At 38.0% G+C, this 18484-nt stretch overlaps 1 protein-coding gene across 3 annotated transcripts in view; it reads right to left on the reverse strand.

Moving 5' to 3' along the window:
• The window catches only part of pde2a (phosphodiesterase 2A), a 180903-nt gene that overhangs the window by 5335 nt on the left and 157084 nt on the right, over positions 1–18484 (reverse strand). For all 3 annotated transcript variants that reach the window (XM_028045030.1, XM_028045032.1, XM_028045031.1), the window contains 18 exons: positions 17514–17588; positions 16868–16909; positions 16087–16155; positions 15866–15996; positions 11528–11639; positions 10562–10601; positions 10002–10065; positions 9667–9748; positions 6952–7126; positions 5767–5879; positions 3623–3700; positions 3412–3534; positions 3236–3306; positions 2295–2417; positions 2121–2208; positions 1668–1715; positions 1309–1383; positions 1119–1218 (listed from right to left, as the gene is read on the reverse strand). In XM_028045030.1, the coding sequence (XP_027900831.1) occupies positions 1119–1218; positions 1309–1383; positions 1668–1715; positions 2121–2208; positions 2295–2417; positions 3236–3306; positions 3412–3534; positions 3623–3700; positions 5767–5879; positions 6952–7126; positions 9667–9748; positions 10002–10065; positions 10562–10601; positions 11528–11639; positions 15866–15996; positions 16087–16155; positions 16868–16909; positions 17514–17588 (1609 nt within the window). The remainder of the gene's footprint in view (positions 1–1118; positions 1219–1308; positions 1384–1667; positions 1716–2120; positions 2209–2294; positions 2418–3235; positions 3307–3411; positions 3535–3622; positions 3701–5766; positions 5880–6951; positions 7127–9666; positions 9749–10001; positions 10066–10561; positions 10602–11527; positions 11640–15865; positions 15997–16086; positions 16156–16867; positions 16910–17513; positions 17589–18484) is intronic.

Genomic DNA, 18484 nt, shown 5'->3' on the forward strand with positions numbered 1-18484 from the left:
AAAAAGTCACAGAGGACTTTTCCACCCTTGGGTAGAGTTCTGGTTTGTTAGATATTCAAGTTATTGAAGTAAGACAATATTTCTCCTGATTTCCTCCCCATCTGTTGACAATTCGCCACATAAATCTTCACATTATAAACTCACATTTGAGCTTTTTTTTGCTACTTTTTGTGTTTGTGTTCTGCATTATCAGTACATAAAAACATCAATATTTGGCAACTGGCAAGTTCATTATTTAATGACAAACAAATACATATTTTAGCCGCTGATTCTCAAACTTGTGAGAATCCAAAGACCAATTCTATGCAATTTGTTTCATCTGTTTCTGTCTAAAATTCACAGACTCTGCAGTGCAGAGGAATTTCTCACTCATTTAGAGGTTTTGTGTATCCTTGAATCCTTTTAGCAGCTTAAGCTGAATTCACTGCAGAGGCATCCACTCAGGATAACTCATAATTGGTTGCATTCAGGCGTAACTAACCTCTGGCCCAGACGTTACACCCAATTAAGTCACACGGGAGTGTAAGCAATTGTGGACGATTATTAAGAATGCCGAGGCTGAATGCTGCAAGCTTCACCATAAATCTTTAGAATATTAGTTAGTTATTATAAAACCTCAAGCAGAACCTTATTTTTTATCCAATACTGCAGCATCTAGCAAAAGCATCTAAACCTTGAACATTTCCACCACATATTTCATTGTTGTGCTCCTTGGTCTTCATAATGTTGTCCACTAATGTTCTGCCTTCATAGAACAAATGGATTTATACTGAGATTAAATTACACACAGACTGACTCTATTTACTGTCTTTTTACTAATTAGGTGACTTTTGAAGTCATTTGGTTGCACTGGATTTTATTTAGGGATATTAGGAGTAAAAGGAGCTAAATATATATTTTTTATAATTTCTTTTCTTCCACTTCACAATTTTGCACTACTATATGTTGGATTATCAAATAATATTCTGATGAAATACAGTAAAGTTTTTTTCTCTTCCTTTTGATGTGACAGCAAAATGTACCCTTTAAATTGTTGCATAGCTACTGTCCAATAAGTGTCCGATATTGCTATTTTTAGAACGTTCTGATCAAAGCGTCTGCTAACTACTGACACATACCATCAGCCATCCTCTGCAAGTCCTTGAAAATTCGAAGGTGATGAGCTAGGTCTGTAGCCAGAATTATGTCTCTCATCAGATCCAGCATCCTCTGGTAATCCTAGAAATATAGAAATAACACCATAAATTTGCAGGAAAATTCAAAAAAGTTTAGAGAGCCACTGAAATTGATGCCAATGTTGTATTTCACCTTCCTGGAGAATTTCTCAAAGATGTTGCAGCCTTGTGTATTGAGAATAGCAATTGCCTGGGCAAAGTGGTGTCTCTGTCACAGCAAACAGAGTATGAAGAAAGCAGTTGTAATATTGCTGAGTCATGTTTCGCAGGCAAAAGGCAAAACAAATTTTGATGGATCTGATTTTCTTCCTTCAAAACAATAAATCTTTTTTTGTTCTGGCCACTAGATGTCGCAGTGGCACACAATATTAGCAAGTCGAAGGCAATTTATTCAAAAGAAAGTAAAACGAAAAAAAATACAGATTTGCGTTTCAGATTGTAGATATAAAGAAAGTGAGGATTTAAAAAAAGAAATTTCCCAAATTGAGTCACCTCCATTACAGATCCCTCAGAGCTGTAGAGAGCAGCAAGGACTGATTGCTGAAAGTCAAACAGAGACAAAAATGAGACAGAGTCCCTTCAGCAGCATCCACAAACAGGGAAAACTACATCATCGGGCAAACAGCAACACTGTTTTCTTTGAAACGGCTTGTATTAGCTGTGCTTGGAAACTAAAAAGCACACAGGGATGCTGATAGATTGTTGATTTAAAGTATGCCCTTTGTTGTTGTTTCTGCCTGTGTGTTTGAGTAATTTAGCACTGCAGGGCTATGTATGATTAAAGTGAACCAGAGCAAAAGGCTGCTCATCGCAGAGACATCTTAGCATCACACCGGGTGTTTTTAATCCCGTCACACACTCTGGCTGATTATTTTGCATTATTGTACCTATTCAATATCACTTCCATATAAAAAAAGAAATAGAGATTTTAGTGGATATTCTCACCGAGGCCACTTGGAAAGAATTGTTGGTGCCGCGATGGTCCAGATCATGACACATACAGGAAACAAAGAGAGCTAAAATCTCTATATCCCTGCATAAAAACAGGAAAAGTAGAATCATTTTCATTTCAACACAGCAAACATTTAATTATTAAGTATTTAGGAGATGGGTGCTCACTCGAGGTAGTTGGACAACCCTAGGTTTTTGTAGAGCAGGTAGCAGAAGTGTGAGACAGAGAAGGCATGCATCCAGTTGTGGTATGGAGGATCCCTATAGCCTTTCTTCACCATCAGACAGAACCTGTCACCAAGGCAGCGGTTTAATTATACTTGCCATCACATCATGTGACACTGGGACATGTGCTATAAAAAGGGCCACATCATTTCCCCACTTATTTTTTTATTTGCAGCATGTAATTTGGTTTTGAACATCATGACCTGGTTTGATAAGTGCACCTCTTTCCTTGAGCTGAAAGAGCAGAAGGGGAATTAATAAAAATGTGGCTATATTACAGCTCAGCTGCAGTGCTGATTATGTAGCACCAGAGGCTCTTTATCACAGCTTATGTGAAAACTGAAGTTTGATATAAATCTCAGTGACTTTACTCTCAAGGGATAAAAATCTTGTTTCCATATTTTTTTGGTTTTTAGTCTGATCTTTAAACATAACTTTTGGGCATTGCCTGCATACCATAACAAGCTACAATTAAAAAATGGCTAAATGGTTCAAGCTATGTTTCACTAAATGTAACATCTATCTCACCTATTGACATGAAATGCTATTAACTTTTTACCTTTACTGATACACTGAAAGAATATGCTTAATTTTATCCTTTGTGTAATTAGAATAAATAAATATGGCTGCTACTTTTAGTAGAAACATAAGGGATCTAAATGCACATTAATTGTAGTGTCAGGTATGGGCTGTAACTATAAATTGATGCTTTGTATTTGAAGCCAGTTGCTGTTCACTTGTATTTTTAGCTTATTGTACTCAAAACTGGGTTAATACAGTCATTTTTGAAGAATGTGGAGAGAAACATAATCAAAGAAGGCTGGTTACTGAAGAAAAAAGCCACACTCTCATATGCAGAACTTGGAATGATGCAAGGGTCTAACCTGGCGAGAGTGTGCAGGTCAATCTTGTACGTGTTGATGAAACCCATATCTTCAAACATGCTGAGGACACCCTGCAGACACACACACAAGGAGCAGAAAATATTACTCATTCTTCTGGTTTGTCTTCTGATTGTCATTTTTTCTTTCACCCCACACCCTCTTCCTCTTTTTCTCACATGAGGCGTCGTGTCGTCAGGAAGGGAACGGGGAGTGTAGGTGAACTCGGCAAAACACGGATGAATCTCCTTCACGGGTTCGATTCCAGTCACAAGCAGCTTAGTCACCTCCTCCTCTGACACCTGCAGCACGTGCAAGCAGCATTTTACAAAATGGGGAACATTATCTGAGGAACACAATGCCCAGTGTCGTGGGTAAATGCGAGGTTACCTTCATGTGGTACATCATCATTTCATTGGCAAGCGTGTTCCTGAACTGAGCTTCATGTACTTTCTTGTAGAGCAGAGACTAAAGAACATATGAATCACAAACAAAAATAACAATGCTGGTTTCTCATTACAGAGAAAAATCATCTTTGTAAATAAATAATCCTCATTATGGTGTTGCTTTAATTCCTTTTTACTTTCCTATGATATAAAATACAGCTGAACATAACTGATTAAAACTCACATATCAGTACTGGATAGCCCGTTAAAGTACAGGCATTGGTTAACATTGCATTTGGCAATCTTCAAATGATTAATAAGTGTCATTGAAAGCCATTGTTTTCCCAATTGCTTCTCTTTATAGTTTGCAGATATTCCATTGAATACCTGCAGTTACTGAAAGGTCACATTCCACAAGTGCTGATTAATAACACAGTGAATCGGAAATGTTGAATAAAATATTTCTGAGATGTAATTTGATTGTAATAAGGATCTATTTTTTCTCTTTCTTCTAGCTCCACTCTGCTTTCTCATTTGTATTTTTCCCCTGCAGGACAGTGTTCTCGTCTTTTTATCCTCTAATCATTTCTTTCTTTGTTTCGTTCTTCTTGTTTGATCCAACGTTGACATTTTTCTCTTCTTTCTTTCTTTTTTTTCTCTCTCTCTCCTTTCCTTTTGCTAATGTTGGTCCTCCTGCCACAAAGAACTGACTACAGGAGCCTGGTGTAGGGACTGTTTATCCCACCATGCAGTGAATTAACATACTTTCAGTTTCAACAGAAAGAGGAGTTTTACCATGTGAAAATCTAATATCTGGTTACAAAACTGAGCTGCTGAAGGAAGCACACCCACTTGAGAAACAGGTGCACACCTTCTCTCATTGGCAGAGACAAGGCCTGTTTTTTACTCAGAAGCTCTAGATCCAAAAATGTGTAGGTGACTGTATTTTCCCAGCTGTATGAATGTACTTCTAGTGATTCAAGTTTTATTCATAATTCTGCAGAAGAAAGTGTGTAATTACAGGTTCCCCAAGATTATTGCTGATAGCCGACGCTGGGTGCTAGAGTCTGAAGACCATTTGAGAACTGAGAGACGCAGCTTCACCGAGTCTGGCCATCTGCCAGTCAAACACTACTGATGCAATGCTGACCAGAGCTAAATCCGCCCATGTTCAAGCTAACATGTGCTAGTCGACAACGCCCTGCAAGTTGTTGGTAAAACTAATTAAGCAACAATTCTTTAAAAAGGTTGCTGATTTCTAATTGAGTCAAAAGCTACCTATTTACATTTCTACATTGCTTCCTTATGTCTTTTTAGTTTAGTTCTACCCTTCTTTCTTTCCTTCTTTCTCTTGCTACCTTTCCTTTCTATCATTACTTCCTGCTTTCTGTCCATCATTCTTTTATATTTATAGGGAAAGTAAAATGCATCTTTCTCCTGATTTCTAAATTACACTCTGAGAGTCTCCAAACAGGATATATCCCATGTTAACATAAAAGTGTTTTGAGTATTGGTGGAGCCATACAACACAGTCATATTTTTTTAACATCATTTTAATGAAATAAACATCATTGTTGCGATGATGTTGCCTTCTCTTTGTTGCCATTGTTGCCTTCATTGTTGCCTTCTCTCCAGCACAATGTTTGTTGATAGCTTTGAAGCTGTTGTACAAACTGTTTTTAAAGTGCACAGCAGAGCTCTGTCACTACCATTAGGCAAGATCTCTTTGAATTTCCTGTGAGACGTTCCTTCCCTCCACTCTGAATGAGCGCTTTGCTCCTGCTGAACTGATCTCATTTTCCAAGGCAAGCTCAGTCTTTCTGACCACATTAGCAACAGCTCCAGCGCAAGTGGAGAGCGACTCCTAATAATGGATAACCAGTACATTTCTACTTTTTAACCCACTGTAAGGTCAGAAAAACAACCTATTTCATTTCTCAGGATGAATTAGTCATGAGGATGTTGCTCACTGTTCGTCCTGCTGAATTCATTTTCTCTGTGCTACCATTTCTTTCTGAAAGAATTGATTTACTTCGTATATTTAAAAAAAAATTCTCTAAGAGATTCATTTTAGTCTATTCACCGCAAAGACATTCGCAAGGCTAAAACAAGATTTGAAGGTGACTGTGAGTGGGAGAAAAGTCTTACGTGGGCAATGCTGATTCCACAGTAGATGGAGAAAGCTGTGGCCAGATCTTCATCAAAGCGGTTGAACCATGGCCCGTTCATTTTATTCACCAACTCCGCTACACCAATCACCTCTAAGAGATGGAGAATTTCAGAAAGAGGAGGAAAAGAAAAGAAGAGGAGATGGTGGGAGGAAAAGATTAGGTAAGAAAGACGAAGGCAAGGAACGTAGATGATGAACAAAAATGGGAAGCTAAAGATGCAAGGATGAATAAAAATAATGAGGCAAAGAAGTGCAGAACAAAAGTGGAGTTGAGCAGCTCTGCTAACTCAGATTAATTTCACACTGTGGTTGATCCTAATTGCAAAGAAAAAGACCCAAATTTAAATCATACAGGTGAGCTCCAGACACTTTTCCATATAGAGGCAAGCAGCACTGAATGCAAAGTTGCTCTGCCCAGAAATAGTTTAGGCAGCACCATCAACATGAAGCGGAGATTTCTGAAATAACTCCGTGAAGAGGGTTTGAAGTGCACTTTGAGCACTCTAGCATTTAGGCACAAGGATGTGATGTAACTGCTATTTGTGCTATTCTGAACAATCACCTGGGTGAAAATGTAGTTTCACTTTTTCAGACAAAAGAGCAGCAGAGGGTAGTTAACTCAAAGCAACAGTGCAGGAAAAACACAAAATTTGCTATTGGAATACTATTCAATAGCTTTAGTTGCCATGGTAAATGACTGAATGGTACAAAGACATCATAAAGTAGCAAATATGGCTCTGCTTCTCTACAAAGTACTGAATAAGAAGAATGAGTTTTGTTTTTATGTATTTTTTTTAGGTGAACACACATAAATGCCTCCATTCAGACCTCTTTTAATTACAATGCATAAAAAGCCACCTAAAACCCACATTGCCCACATTTCCTCCCCTTATTTATAATTTTTCTGCACCTTCAGCGCAGAACAACAAAATGCATGACTTTCTTTGTAGCTAAAAATATCTATTATTTTATTAGTTCCTGTATTTCTATTTTCTTTTAGTAATTCCTTTATTTGAAAGCTTGAATTGTAACTATCTGCTATTAGATTTTAAAGCAGCTTCACTTCTTTTCCAGCAGTATTACTATATCACTGCTGGAGTGTTACTGAATTGTGTCCTTTTCACCTGCAGTAATGTATGGAAATGTGTCATTTCATCCTTTACCGTTGTTTTCGTCTTTGATGGGGAAGCAGAGAATGTTGCGAGTCCTGAAGCCGGTGCTATCGTCCACGCCGCGGTAGAAGAGAGGGTGGGAGTAGGCATCCTTAATGTTTAAAATCTGACCGGTGGTTGCAACATGGCCTGCGATGCCTTGATCGGCTGGGATACGAAACTCATTCTGCATTCAGACACAAACACAGAGTTGTTTTCCTTACAAAAGACATTTGTAAAATTAATAAAAATATCTGTGACAGTGAGTAAGCAGTTGACAAGCAGCTCAGTCTCCCAACTAGTGGGCTAAGTTTGTCACATGCCAACTTTCTAAAAAATGCAAAAAATGCCCCAGTTTCTTCGCTGCAAACACTGCTGAATTCTTCTGAGACAACTAGGCCAAAAGGAAGATGCTGGATAAGTCATTATGCGGAAAAATACATTTAAAAAAGTCGAATACACACAATGAGACAAGAGACAAATTATAGGAACATTCGATATCAAAGGGATGTTGTAAGGTGCTGGGCAACCATGTGCCCACACAACAGCTTCACTGCACATTAGCATTCACTATAACAGTCCCTGGAGCTTTACTAGAGGGTAAGATCATCATTCTTCCCAAAGCGACTGCCTAATTTAATGTTAAACTGGGTTAAAACCTGGTGTAATATATTATTCACATTAATTTTATACCCATTAAACTATTCAATGACCTCTCATGGTCTGTAGCGGCATGCATCATCCTGTCACTCCTGGAAATGCTTTAGTACTGTATAAAGTTTGTATTAATTTAATGTGATGTATTAAATGACATATTCCACCTAATATGACATATTGCTGAGTAGAATACCTTAATGTTTCTCAGCTTGTAGAGTTTAGCTTTGCCAGGAATAACACACCAACGTATCAGTTTCATAGCATGTGGGAGAACTGTTTTGAGCTTGCACCAAAGATTTGTGGTGCTTTGTTATCATGATGGCAGTCAAGCTTTTTTTCCTGGGTTGTATGTGTAGGAGCCTGAAAGCAGCAGTGGTGGCTTATCCATGACAAAGTGGTCTGCGTGTACCTGGTCAGATTGGCCATTTGAGAATTTGAACAAAGAGTGGGTGTGCAGACCTAACTCCAAAGTAATCGACCGGCGAGCCAAATAACATCAATACATGACTGTTAGTGCCCAATGTAGCCTAATTTATTCCAACACTTTTGGTGTTGCAGATGCGATGCAGGTAACACTGGGTGCAGCAATAATAATCTGAACACTTAACCAAAGTTTGGCCCCTTGCACATCAAGATTCATATTTGCTGCCCCTTTTACAGAGTAGGAGTCTCAGCTGGGAAGAAGTGCACACCTGTTTAAATTGTACATATCGACTGGATTGAGCTTAATTCAAAAAATTATTTTGGATTTTGTGTGCATGATGCTTCAGACAAACATAGGTGCACAGATGCTAAAACATTTGTTCTACAGTGCACTGCATTCTGTACTAAGAGAAATTAAAATACTGCGGCTGCATCTCATCAAAAGGGCTGAAACTGATGGTGGAGGTGCAGAAACCTCCTATAATTTATTAGGAAATTCCATTTATTGTAAGGAAAGATCCTAGTACAGATGGGATACCTAGGTTGGTAGTATGTTAGTATAGTTTGGAAAGCAGGAAAAAAATGTTTTATTGTTAAATACTAAGGGTTCAATAGCTTCATGGCTTTGTGCTGGAAAAAGGTTTTCAGCATTCGGCTGAAAAGTCTTGGAGGTCTAGGAGAACACTAGGCAGTTTCCAATTGAGTGAGAAGAAGGCTTTTGGCTTGACTTCTATGACTGAACAGGAGCTCTGCAACAATGTTTTTTCAGTCTTTCTTTTTTAGATAATCTCTTAGGCATGACTGCCTGTTGCAAAGCAAGGCTTCAGCCAAACTCAGAAGTTGTAAAAATGGTCCCACTTTTAGCTCCAATAGACCTGTGTATGCTTAGGCCAGAGTTGACTGTAGCTGCTAGTTCCACAGGTCCGAGAGCTCCAAAGAAAACTTAATTCAATATATGTTGTATTTGGTTCCATCAGACTATTTGCTATGCATTGTAGATAAACATATCCACTTTGCGCTTATGTCTTCAAATGAACCTTTTCCAGACTTTAGCTCAAGGCCTGGAGCCATTTTCCATCTACACAGAAGAGGCTTTCTGTCTGCAACTAAGCAAGTCTTCCTGGTTCAGTCTTTTTCTAACTGAACTGTCATAAACTTTGACATCTAATATAAGAGCTAAGGACAGTGGGGTCTGAAATATTTTATTTGAAATTTCTCTGAGCATTGTACTGTCGGACCTCTAGGTAAACTTGATGATTCTACAAAGATTGGTTACTGTCTTTTCCACTAGTCTGCAGTCTTTTGTTGCTGCAGAATGATCGAGGCCAGATATTTGGACATTGCCCTCTAACATTTCTGAGTCTGAAGAATTACTTCTCTGTAATTGATGTTTTTGTTGATGATTTTGTATCGCACATCTCGAAAGCATCAAAACATTCTCCTTTTTAGAGGCGTTTATCCTGCATGATTAACACAGAGCATTTGATTGGCATTATTGAACTTTTTTTTATACACAGTAATGACAGTGGATAATTTCTGCTCTTCTGAGGTTATATTTATTTCATTTGAAGATAGATCATAAAGAAAATTTTGCAGTTTAATATGTATACCTACTTTTTACATTGAACATATTTTTGATTGCTTTACCTCTTCATCAGTAACAACACCTCCATCAAACACCTTCGCCACTAGTTCATGGCTATCCCGATCCAGCAGGAACACTGAACAGCTAGGAGAGCGGAGAGAGGCAAAATTAGAAAGGTGACAGAAAACAGAGCAAAGCTGATAACTTCACAGAGGTTTTTCTCATTCCACTTCAAGTCAATTTGCAACTTTAATCAAATCAGGCAAGCTGGTTGAGAACAAATAGCAGAAATAGCCTTTTGCAAATAGAGATAAAGAGATTTCCCATCTACAAAGGCATGCTCTCCCTTTCTAACATACATTAAAATGTCCTTGTTAGGATAAATCAGAGGGCTTACATCTCTGCATCGCTCAGGTTCCTGGCCTCCACAATTATTTCCTGTAGCAGCACTGACACATCATCTGAAGGAATCAGGGTGAGAGGAAGAGACAGAGAGAGGGAGGAATCCAAAAGAAAACAGAGAAAATTATAGCAGTACAATAGAGCCCAGGCAGACAGAAACAGAGATTACAACATGAGTACCTGGGGATCAACAGCACAAGCTGATAAGAGCTTTTGTAATCATGGGTTCAGTCCAGTGAGTGGCAATTTGCTCTAACACTGGATCAATTTTTGTTCTCGCAATCATGATAAATCAACAATGACATGTTCTGCTGTTGCTGCTGGCTGTTTTATAAGAATGGGAGTGTGAGGATGGCAGAGCCATCATTTTTAATGCCCTTTTAAGTTTATTATTATGATTCTGGACATTATCACCTTTATGGTCAGTAATATCTCATTCAATTATGCGCACGATTTAGTTTCAAAGGTGAGCATTTAAATATCTGCCAGCAAAGCAGATCTTCCCACAGTGTCTGTTCACTGGACATTCAGACAGAGACGGGGAAAGAGACATACCCAAGTGTGTGAAGAGATTCTTGGCTACTTGCAGAAGTGCCTAAAAAGGGAAATGGTGGACAATAACAAGCTAATCAAAAAACAGCTTCAGAATGTAACGAACATTCCTTCATTATCATATAAATGCCATACTAATTATGAACCACTTGACTAATAATAGAAAATGCAATCTGAATGATTTTAAAACCGAGAATTGGGTGCACAAGTTTGAATTTATGAAAGATTTTCTCAGGCTGAAATTAGTGTGTGTGTACTCCCACTAATATATGGAGAAATATCTCCCAGCAAGCTGCAGAAAATCAACAGTTTTTATTATCTAGTTTTATGGTCAGACAAGTGAAAAGTTGAAATATTTGGCCACACTGAAAGATGAATGTTTGGTCAAGGTGAAGCTTTCAAACCAAACCAACTGGCAAACATGGAGGTTCTGGGGGTTTGCTTTATTAGCAGTGGTACTGGTGCACTGAGCAAAGTAATAGGGATAGTGAAGAAGGACTACCTTGAATTTTCCCCCTTTTAGCACAAATCAAACAGATGGAAGTAGCAGCTGGGGCACAGGTGGGTGCTCTAGCAGGACGATGATGTCAAACGCACACCAAAACCAGCTTTGGAATCGAAAAGCCAGAGTAAAACTAAGTTTCTACAATTTACTTTATTATTTCTAATGAGATGAGTGTTCAAATATCCATTAAGAATTATTATTAGTGGGGGCAAATGGCTATATTAACATATTTAGGTTGGTTTAGAGAAAACCAACAGTACATTTGTACACCCAAATCTTCTTTTTGAAAGTCATTTTATATATTTGTTGCATAATAACACACACTTTAAAGACGGGGTAGTTCAAATCAACCATTAAAAGACCAGATTATTATGACTTTCATATTAATGATAAGGGCATGTAAACTTGTGAACTGCATATGTGTGTTTGAGTGTGTGTAGAGTGAGTGGGGAAATGTGAGATACCTGACATTCCACTTTTAGTTTTTGTTCTTTCTGAAAGGCCAGAGTTGAAGTGAGGACTGTTGAGGTGTAGCAGAAACAGTGTTGGATGACGTGTTCATCTGCCTCTGCATGTCTGCAGAACACAAAGTTAAACAGTGAGATTTATACAACACTTAATCTCCTCTTAATGTATTATTCATATTGCAGTAAAAAGTCTCTAAGTGTTTTTTCTTTAGCTCTAGAACATTTTAAAAAACATTGTTTTTACTATAGTTCTAAATCCTAAATGTTATATTTACTCATAGGGAGCAATAATAATTTGTTCTAATTAATAAATTCTAATCCACTGCATTAATTCTTGTTTTGTCCCTGCTTCGTCGTGTTTCGGGTCGCGGCACCTCATTTCAGAGAAATGCAAATTGCATCTGTACCTCTTCTGCGTTTCATTAACATCTCATAGAAGAAACAAAATATCCTAGGTGACAAATCAAGTATTGTTGTGAAATAAAAAGGCCTAAATTGCACATATAGTACTTACAGCTAATAAAAATGTTCCCTTACTGGATAATTTTGCTGAACAAATCTAAAAATGATTTTCTGCTTCTGCTTGGTGACATTTCTGTTCCAATCAGTCAAAAACTCATTAAGACAGCAATTGAGAAACGGACAACATAAAAGAACAAAGTCACAACAAAATGTTTTGAGTGGGAAAAAAAACAATAATGAAACCAGTTTTCCTGCAGGTTGGGAATCTTTCTAAACACCAAAACAATGACCTTAATGGTTTGTGTAATTGGCTGCAGTTATCTGTCACTTCCTATAGAGAGCAGTGGCAAGCTGTTATGGGCTCGAGGGTCTTTCCTGGTCCCAGATCAGACACACAAGGATCCTGTCAATGGAGACAGGAGCCTGCATCTGGGAAATCTCTGCCACTGACACCCAGGAGTTACACAGAGCTACACTGAGCCTGGAGGATTATTTTCTGTGGTAACAGCTAGTTATTTGCAGTCATGACATCGTCTAGTCACCATCCCCACAGGTTGAAAAGTAGCCAGTGGGAGTCTGTTTCTAAAAACTATAAAATACATGTATACTGCAGAAGAAGCACACAATACACAACAAATAGAAGATTTTGGTTATGAAACAGCGCTTTGTAACTCTGCAGTAAACCTGGCTGCCGTGTTGGAGAGAAAGATATTTTGAAATTTTTCCATATCTTGGAAACAAGCCTAACAAGCAACAGCTTTGGGCTTCCAAATAAGGATATTGTCTAATATATGAAAAACAAAAGGTCCTCTGGTTTGGCTCTATTCCTTGAATTAAGGTTGATCTAACAAAGTCATTTTTGGTTTTTTGAGCACTACCATTTTTCTGTTTCCTCTGTTTGTGGAGTTTTCTGGTTGTAAAACATGAGTTATGGACCTATTACTGCTGCCATGCTGTGCTGCTGGTGACATATGAGGCCATATTTTACTTTGCACACAAACAAACTCTGCATATGTAATCTTTAAAATGATGGCAAAGTTCATCTGTTTCACTGCGTTCGGAGCAAAGACCAGACTGACTGTATTATTTGCTCTGTGGAAACCCTGATCCTGCAGCTCTCACCATGGTAATGAGATGCCAGCCACTACTGAGTGAAATGCTCAGACATGATCCCTTCTCATCCATCTCATGAGGATGCATGCATATGTGAAAAAATAAAAACAATATACCAATAAACTCCTCTGCATACTTTAACAAACACAACCATGGTGATAAAAAAACCCCAAATAAACAACAAAAAAAAAAAACTAGAGAGCTTTTCCCCTGACTTCTGTATTCAGGAGATAACGGCATTGCTCCTGGCAGCGCACTGAGACAAACACACACAGAGGACACACGCCAAAACCCGCTGCTGCCAAATCAGGCAGCCAAACCACCCGCTGCTGTTAGATTCATGACCTGACTCCAGATCATCACACCACCATCATCCTCATCATCATCATCACACCCATCTGCTCACACACACAAAGGGAGGATGAGTGGACATGAGTTTTAAAGTGCAGCGGTATGCAGTCGAGGGTGCACTTGAAGGCCTGACAGTCAGAAAAAAATTTCACAGCCTTCAAAGATGGGCCAGACCAACAGTCTAAACACTTGTCACTGATTTCTTTTAAATTAAATACAAGGCAAAGCTTTGCTTAGTTTGGGAAGAGCTCAAAAGAATATATAACAGCTATATTGATGGAGCGCAATCAGCAACCTTCTGAGGTTTTTATTTCTGTGATTTGAATGAAAGTATAGTTTCTCTCAGGAGTTTTTGAGGGCTATCTAGGTGGCAGTTTTGGAGAGTGACTTTCTGGAAATCTGGTACAAAGACACAATACTAGCCAAGGTCTTCAGAAAGTGGACCTTAATTCAGGAGCCTTCATGGCTCAAGAAGAAGAACTATTTGTCATGACATCTATTGGTTGTGCACTCCACAAATCTGGCCTTTATGAAAGCGTGGGAGTCCAGCCATCTAGGGCTGGAGTTCTGCTACATTTAGATGTGTTCCTGGTCCAAAACACCCAAATCAATTGATTAGGTCTTTAGCAGGACTCTGTAGAACATAACTGTAACCAACACACCTGTCATTTGACTCATGAATGTTGGAAAAGGGAAACAGCAAAATGTTGACCTATATGCCAGATATTGTGTGGTGAAGACTATAACTGTACGTTTCTCTGAGTGGTGGTGACGAAAAGCTCACATCAGCTTGAACACCCAATTCAAATGATAAAGCATGATTATAGTTATATTATGATGTGGTACTGCTTTTCTTGAATGGGAACAAAGTAGATGGTCAGCCAAACACTTAAAACTGAGGAAAGGATTTGTCTTCTATCAGGACAACAGTAAGCAGAATGTTTTAGATCAAACTGTTATATTGGCTCAGTCAAAGTCCCAACCTAAATCCAAATGAGAAGGTATGTCAGGACTTAAAGATAGATTTAAAGGTGATGTCCATTCTGACTGAAGTTGAGAAATTTTGTGAAGAAGAAAGGGGGAAAAATGTAATTTTATATTTAATTTTTATGCAAGATGTCCTCTTGCTTTACAGTGATAAACTGCTTTGAGTTGGTTTATCACATTAAAATGCTAATAAAATTTAACTGAATGTTGTGGTTTTAATTTGACAAAAAGTAAAAGGTAAATAGAAGGGAGATTTAAAGCATCTGGGAGCCGGTGAGTGAATAACACTAAAAATGCATCGTTTAACAAAAGAAGCTCATTAGTAAACTATTACTGAACAATTGGAAATCTGTATTCAACAAGCATCAGACTCAAAGCAAGTTGAAAACAACTCATGTCTGATAAAGTGTAACGAATCAAATCATGAACTGCCTATTTGAGCGAATTGCATTGTTGTGCGATACTCATGAAGACATAATAAACACTTTCTACTCCAATTAACTAAATAAACATTTCAATTATTTCCATATAATATAAGCAGTCAGAAGATCATTAAATTGAGTCATTTCTGTATGCTTTGAGCTTGTGAAGAAAGCTGGTGCTTCAGTGCACACATCTTTATCCTTGCTGCAGTCTTAAACTTGCCAATTAGTGTAATTTGTAACTTTAAAAGGAATGATGTGTTAATCTAATAGGAGGCATGAAAGGTTATATCTATTTGAAGAGCTGTCATTTTCTAAACTTTTAGTGGAAAATGGCAACAACATGGCTCTGGGTCTCTCCTTGAGCCGTTCAGACATCAAATACATATTATTCACTAATGCTGACATTCCTGCAAAGGACTAATTCATTTTGCATATGTAGTGAATCATTAAAGTCCTTAATTTGAATTAATTATTAGTCTTTCTTCATCCTTGCCATATTTAGATTCCAGGGAGCTGCAGACAACACTCACAGAACAATGACTGAACAACAAACAGAGCAATAGAAAACTTAGCTTTGGTGCTACTGACAGATAGTTTAAAAAAGAAATATTGAGTATTTGTGTTGGTCCTAATTTTATGCTGCCCTGGGTGATAAACCCTGCTCTGGTATTTTTCCCAATGGGTTCTTCCACTCCCTTTAAATAAATGCAGCTAGCTCCTCCACTTCATTTGATTGTGACTATCCTGCTGCCAGTAAGATGTTGAATCCTCTGCAAACTCAACAAATCTAGGCAAATTAGCTTATCTAATCAGACCTCATCTCACAATTACTGTTGCATAAATTGTTGCTTCTCCTAAGAGTCAGCAGTCTCAAATAGCAGACCAGCAGTCTTAATGCATTTTGGCATAAAGCCGTGCAAGGTTGGGATACGATATTCTGCAATTATTGAGCTTTAAAAGGACACACGGCTAACATGAAAAATTAGAAGTCTCTCACCTCTGTCCACCCTGCTTGTTAAAAGCACAGGCTAGCGCCACCACATGACCGGTGGCCCTGCTCACAACAGGGACACAAAGCATGGAGGAGATCTCACAGCCCAGCATGCTGGACAGCTGCCTGCGTTCTTCCTGAGAGGATGAGAAGGACACAGACAATATCAGACAGGCAGAAAGGAGGCTAGTTTGATGGATCAATAGATAAGACGGATTGAGTCTTACAGCGCTGATGTCCTGGAGGGAAATAGACTTTTTTTTCTCCACGACTTGACCAAAGCGTCCAAACATCAGCTGGACAGTTGAGAGAAAAAGACAGGGGTAAAGCGACTAAAGGAAAAGGGAGCGAGAAGGGGAAAAAAACACCAAAATCATGACAAAAAATATTAGAAGAAAATGTCCCTAGAGGTTCTTTTTGGACAAAAACAAATAATAAATGAAGGCTTCTATACATTTTATTGTAAGAGAAAAATATGTAAGACTTTTTTGTCCTCATAGCTTTTCACCCCAGCTATCATCAAGGTTTCACATATCATTTGGCCTGGGGGGACACCATGTATTCACACTGTAATGAAGAGCCTGTTAGCAATGCTACAGCTGCAGCGTAAGCATGGATAGGAGACCCGGAGCGACTCGAAGGAAGCGATTACTTCTCTTGCACAAATTTCTTAATTACAAACCCCTACAGAGGATTAGGAGCCTTTGCATGTGGAAGCTTTATTCTTTTGTGTCTGTCAAAAACACATGCAGGATTACAGCACTTGTATTCTAAGTAAGCTTATTATTATTATTAGCAACAAACATCCCTGAAAACCTCAGCTCAGTAAAGCAGGAGAAGATGGGATCCAATGAATAAAAGAAGGGAATGATTGATTAAGAAATATTTGAAATATGGATGATCAAACAAATAGGCAATTAATTGATAAGCAAATCGTCTCAGCGGGAACATTGAGGATCTACAAATATGAGAAAATAAATCCATTGTATTTTTCTTTCTCTGTCTCACCGGGAAGCTGATCTCCTCCTCCAGAACTTTGTCTCCAACCACCTAAATGTAACAAAGGTCAAAGGTTACAAACTATTTAAATGTTAGGTTTGAATTTAGTTCCAAATCACAGCAGAAATTGTAAATGGCTATAATCTATGTACGTATGTCTCAGTGTGTGAAGAAAAGAGGTTGAACATTTGAATGTTGTTTCCATGAGGCATTTTAAAAACATATAATGAAAACCAGTGTGATTGAGAGCAAATGACCCGAATCATGTCGCCAAATTAGTTACAAAATGACTCAAGAGCAACAAAGTTGATGTTTTGAAGTGTCCATCACAAAGTCCTGATCTAAGTCCCATAGAAAATTTATAGGCGAAGCTAAAAAGGTGTAAGCGATTATGACCTTGTGAAACAACACCGGAAACATTTGATTGAAGTCATAAAGTTTAAATAAAAACTTTACCAAATAACATAGACATTTTTCAAACTTCCGCATTTAAGGAGTGTTAAAAATTTGATAATAGATTGATAATAATAATATGACCTAATATTGGGAAAGCTTAGTGTAACTTAAAGTCAGCCATTTAGAATAAAAAAAGTGGTTGTGTGTTTTTCATACTGTGTAAATAAAGATTTGGCTTCAACAGTTCGAGTGTGGTCACCTGGCAGAATAGCTGGTGGTTGTCCTCAGACACCAGCAACAAACAGCAACACTGAGACTTGGTCTGCTGCTGCAGCTGCACAGGAAAAGAAACACAACATCAGCCCAAACTGCGTACACAATCACAAACAACAACCAAACCGGATTCAGCCAGATGACTCCAGCCGTCTTGGTTAGAATTCAAAGAGCAATGAAATTACCTGGAGCTCCACTTTGGCAATATTTTAATGTAATCTTTACTGCTTTGCTGCACCAATGAAGTTGATGGTTTTCAGATAAAAAATTAAATGAATCCCTACTCCCAATGTAAATGTCTTTCTCCTTTATTTCTGTTTATTTTGCTTCGAAGCAGTCAGGTTTTCTCAAAATCTTTTAAATAGATTTTGATCAATAATTTTTCTACTTTTTTGAAGGTCTCTCAAAACTAAACTGTTTTTTTGACTTACTTTCAGTCCAGTACCATATTTACAGGATTATTTTGTATTTGCTTCATAAGCCTCTGTAATACCTTTTGACTTGACTAATGAATCATTCAGCTGTAAGATCTTTGCTGAATTATTCTGTTTTGTAACAACATGACTAATAAATCTTTACGTTTATTAGGTCTTACGCATCTTTTTCTCACCTGCACTTGCTCACCTTTCCTCATTTTACAAATACACTGCAGATCATGCTGCCATGGTCATGCAGAAGGACTTCACAGGAAATATTATGACAATATCTGGCTCCTTTGAGGCAATATAATGAGAAATTGTAGCTTAGCAGCAGTAGTAGCTTCGCAGTTAGATTCATGCCCACTGAAACTACACAATGTGTGCAGTTAGTTGCAAAAGTGTTCACAGTCCTTGAAACTTTTATTTATTTATTTTTTTTTCCACGTTATGTAGTGTGGTGTACATTTGTATTCGTCTCTCTTTAATTCCAGTGCAATTAAATAGATGTATCTCTACCAACTTTGCAATGATAGGTGTG

This window comes from Xiphophorus couchianus, chromosome 18, assembly GCF_001444195.1.
Source record: "Xiphophorus couchianus chromosome 18, X_couchianus-1.0, whole genome shotgun sequence".
NCBI lineage: Eukaryota > Metazoa > Chordata > Actinopteri > Cyprinodontiformes > Poeciliidae > Xiphophorus > Xiphophorus couchianus.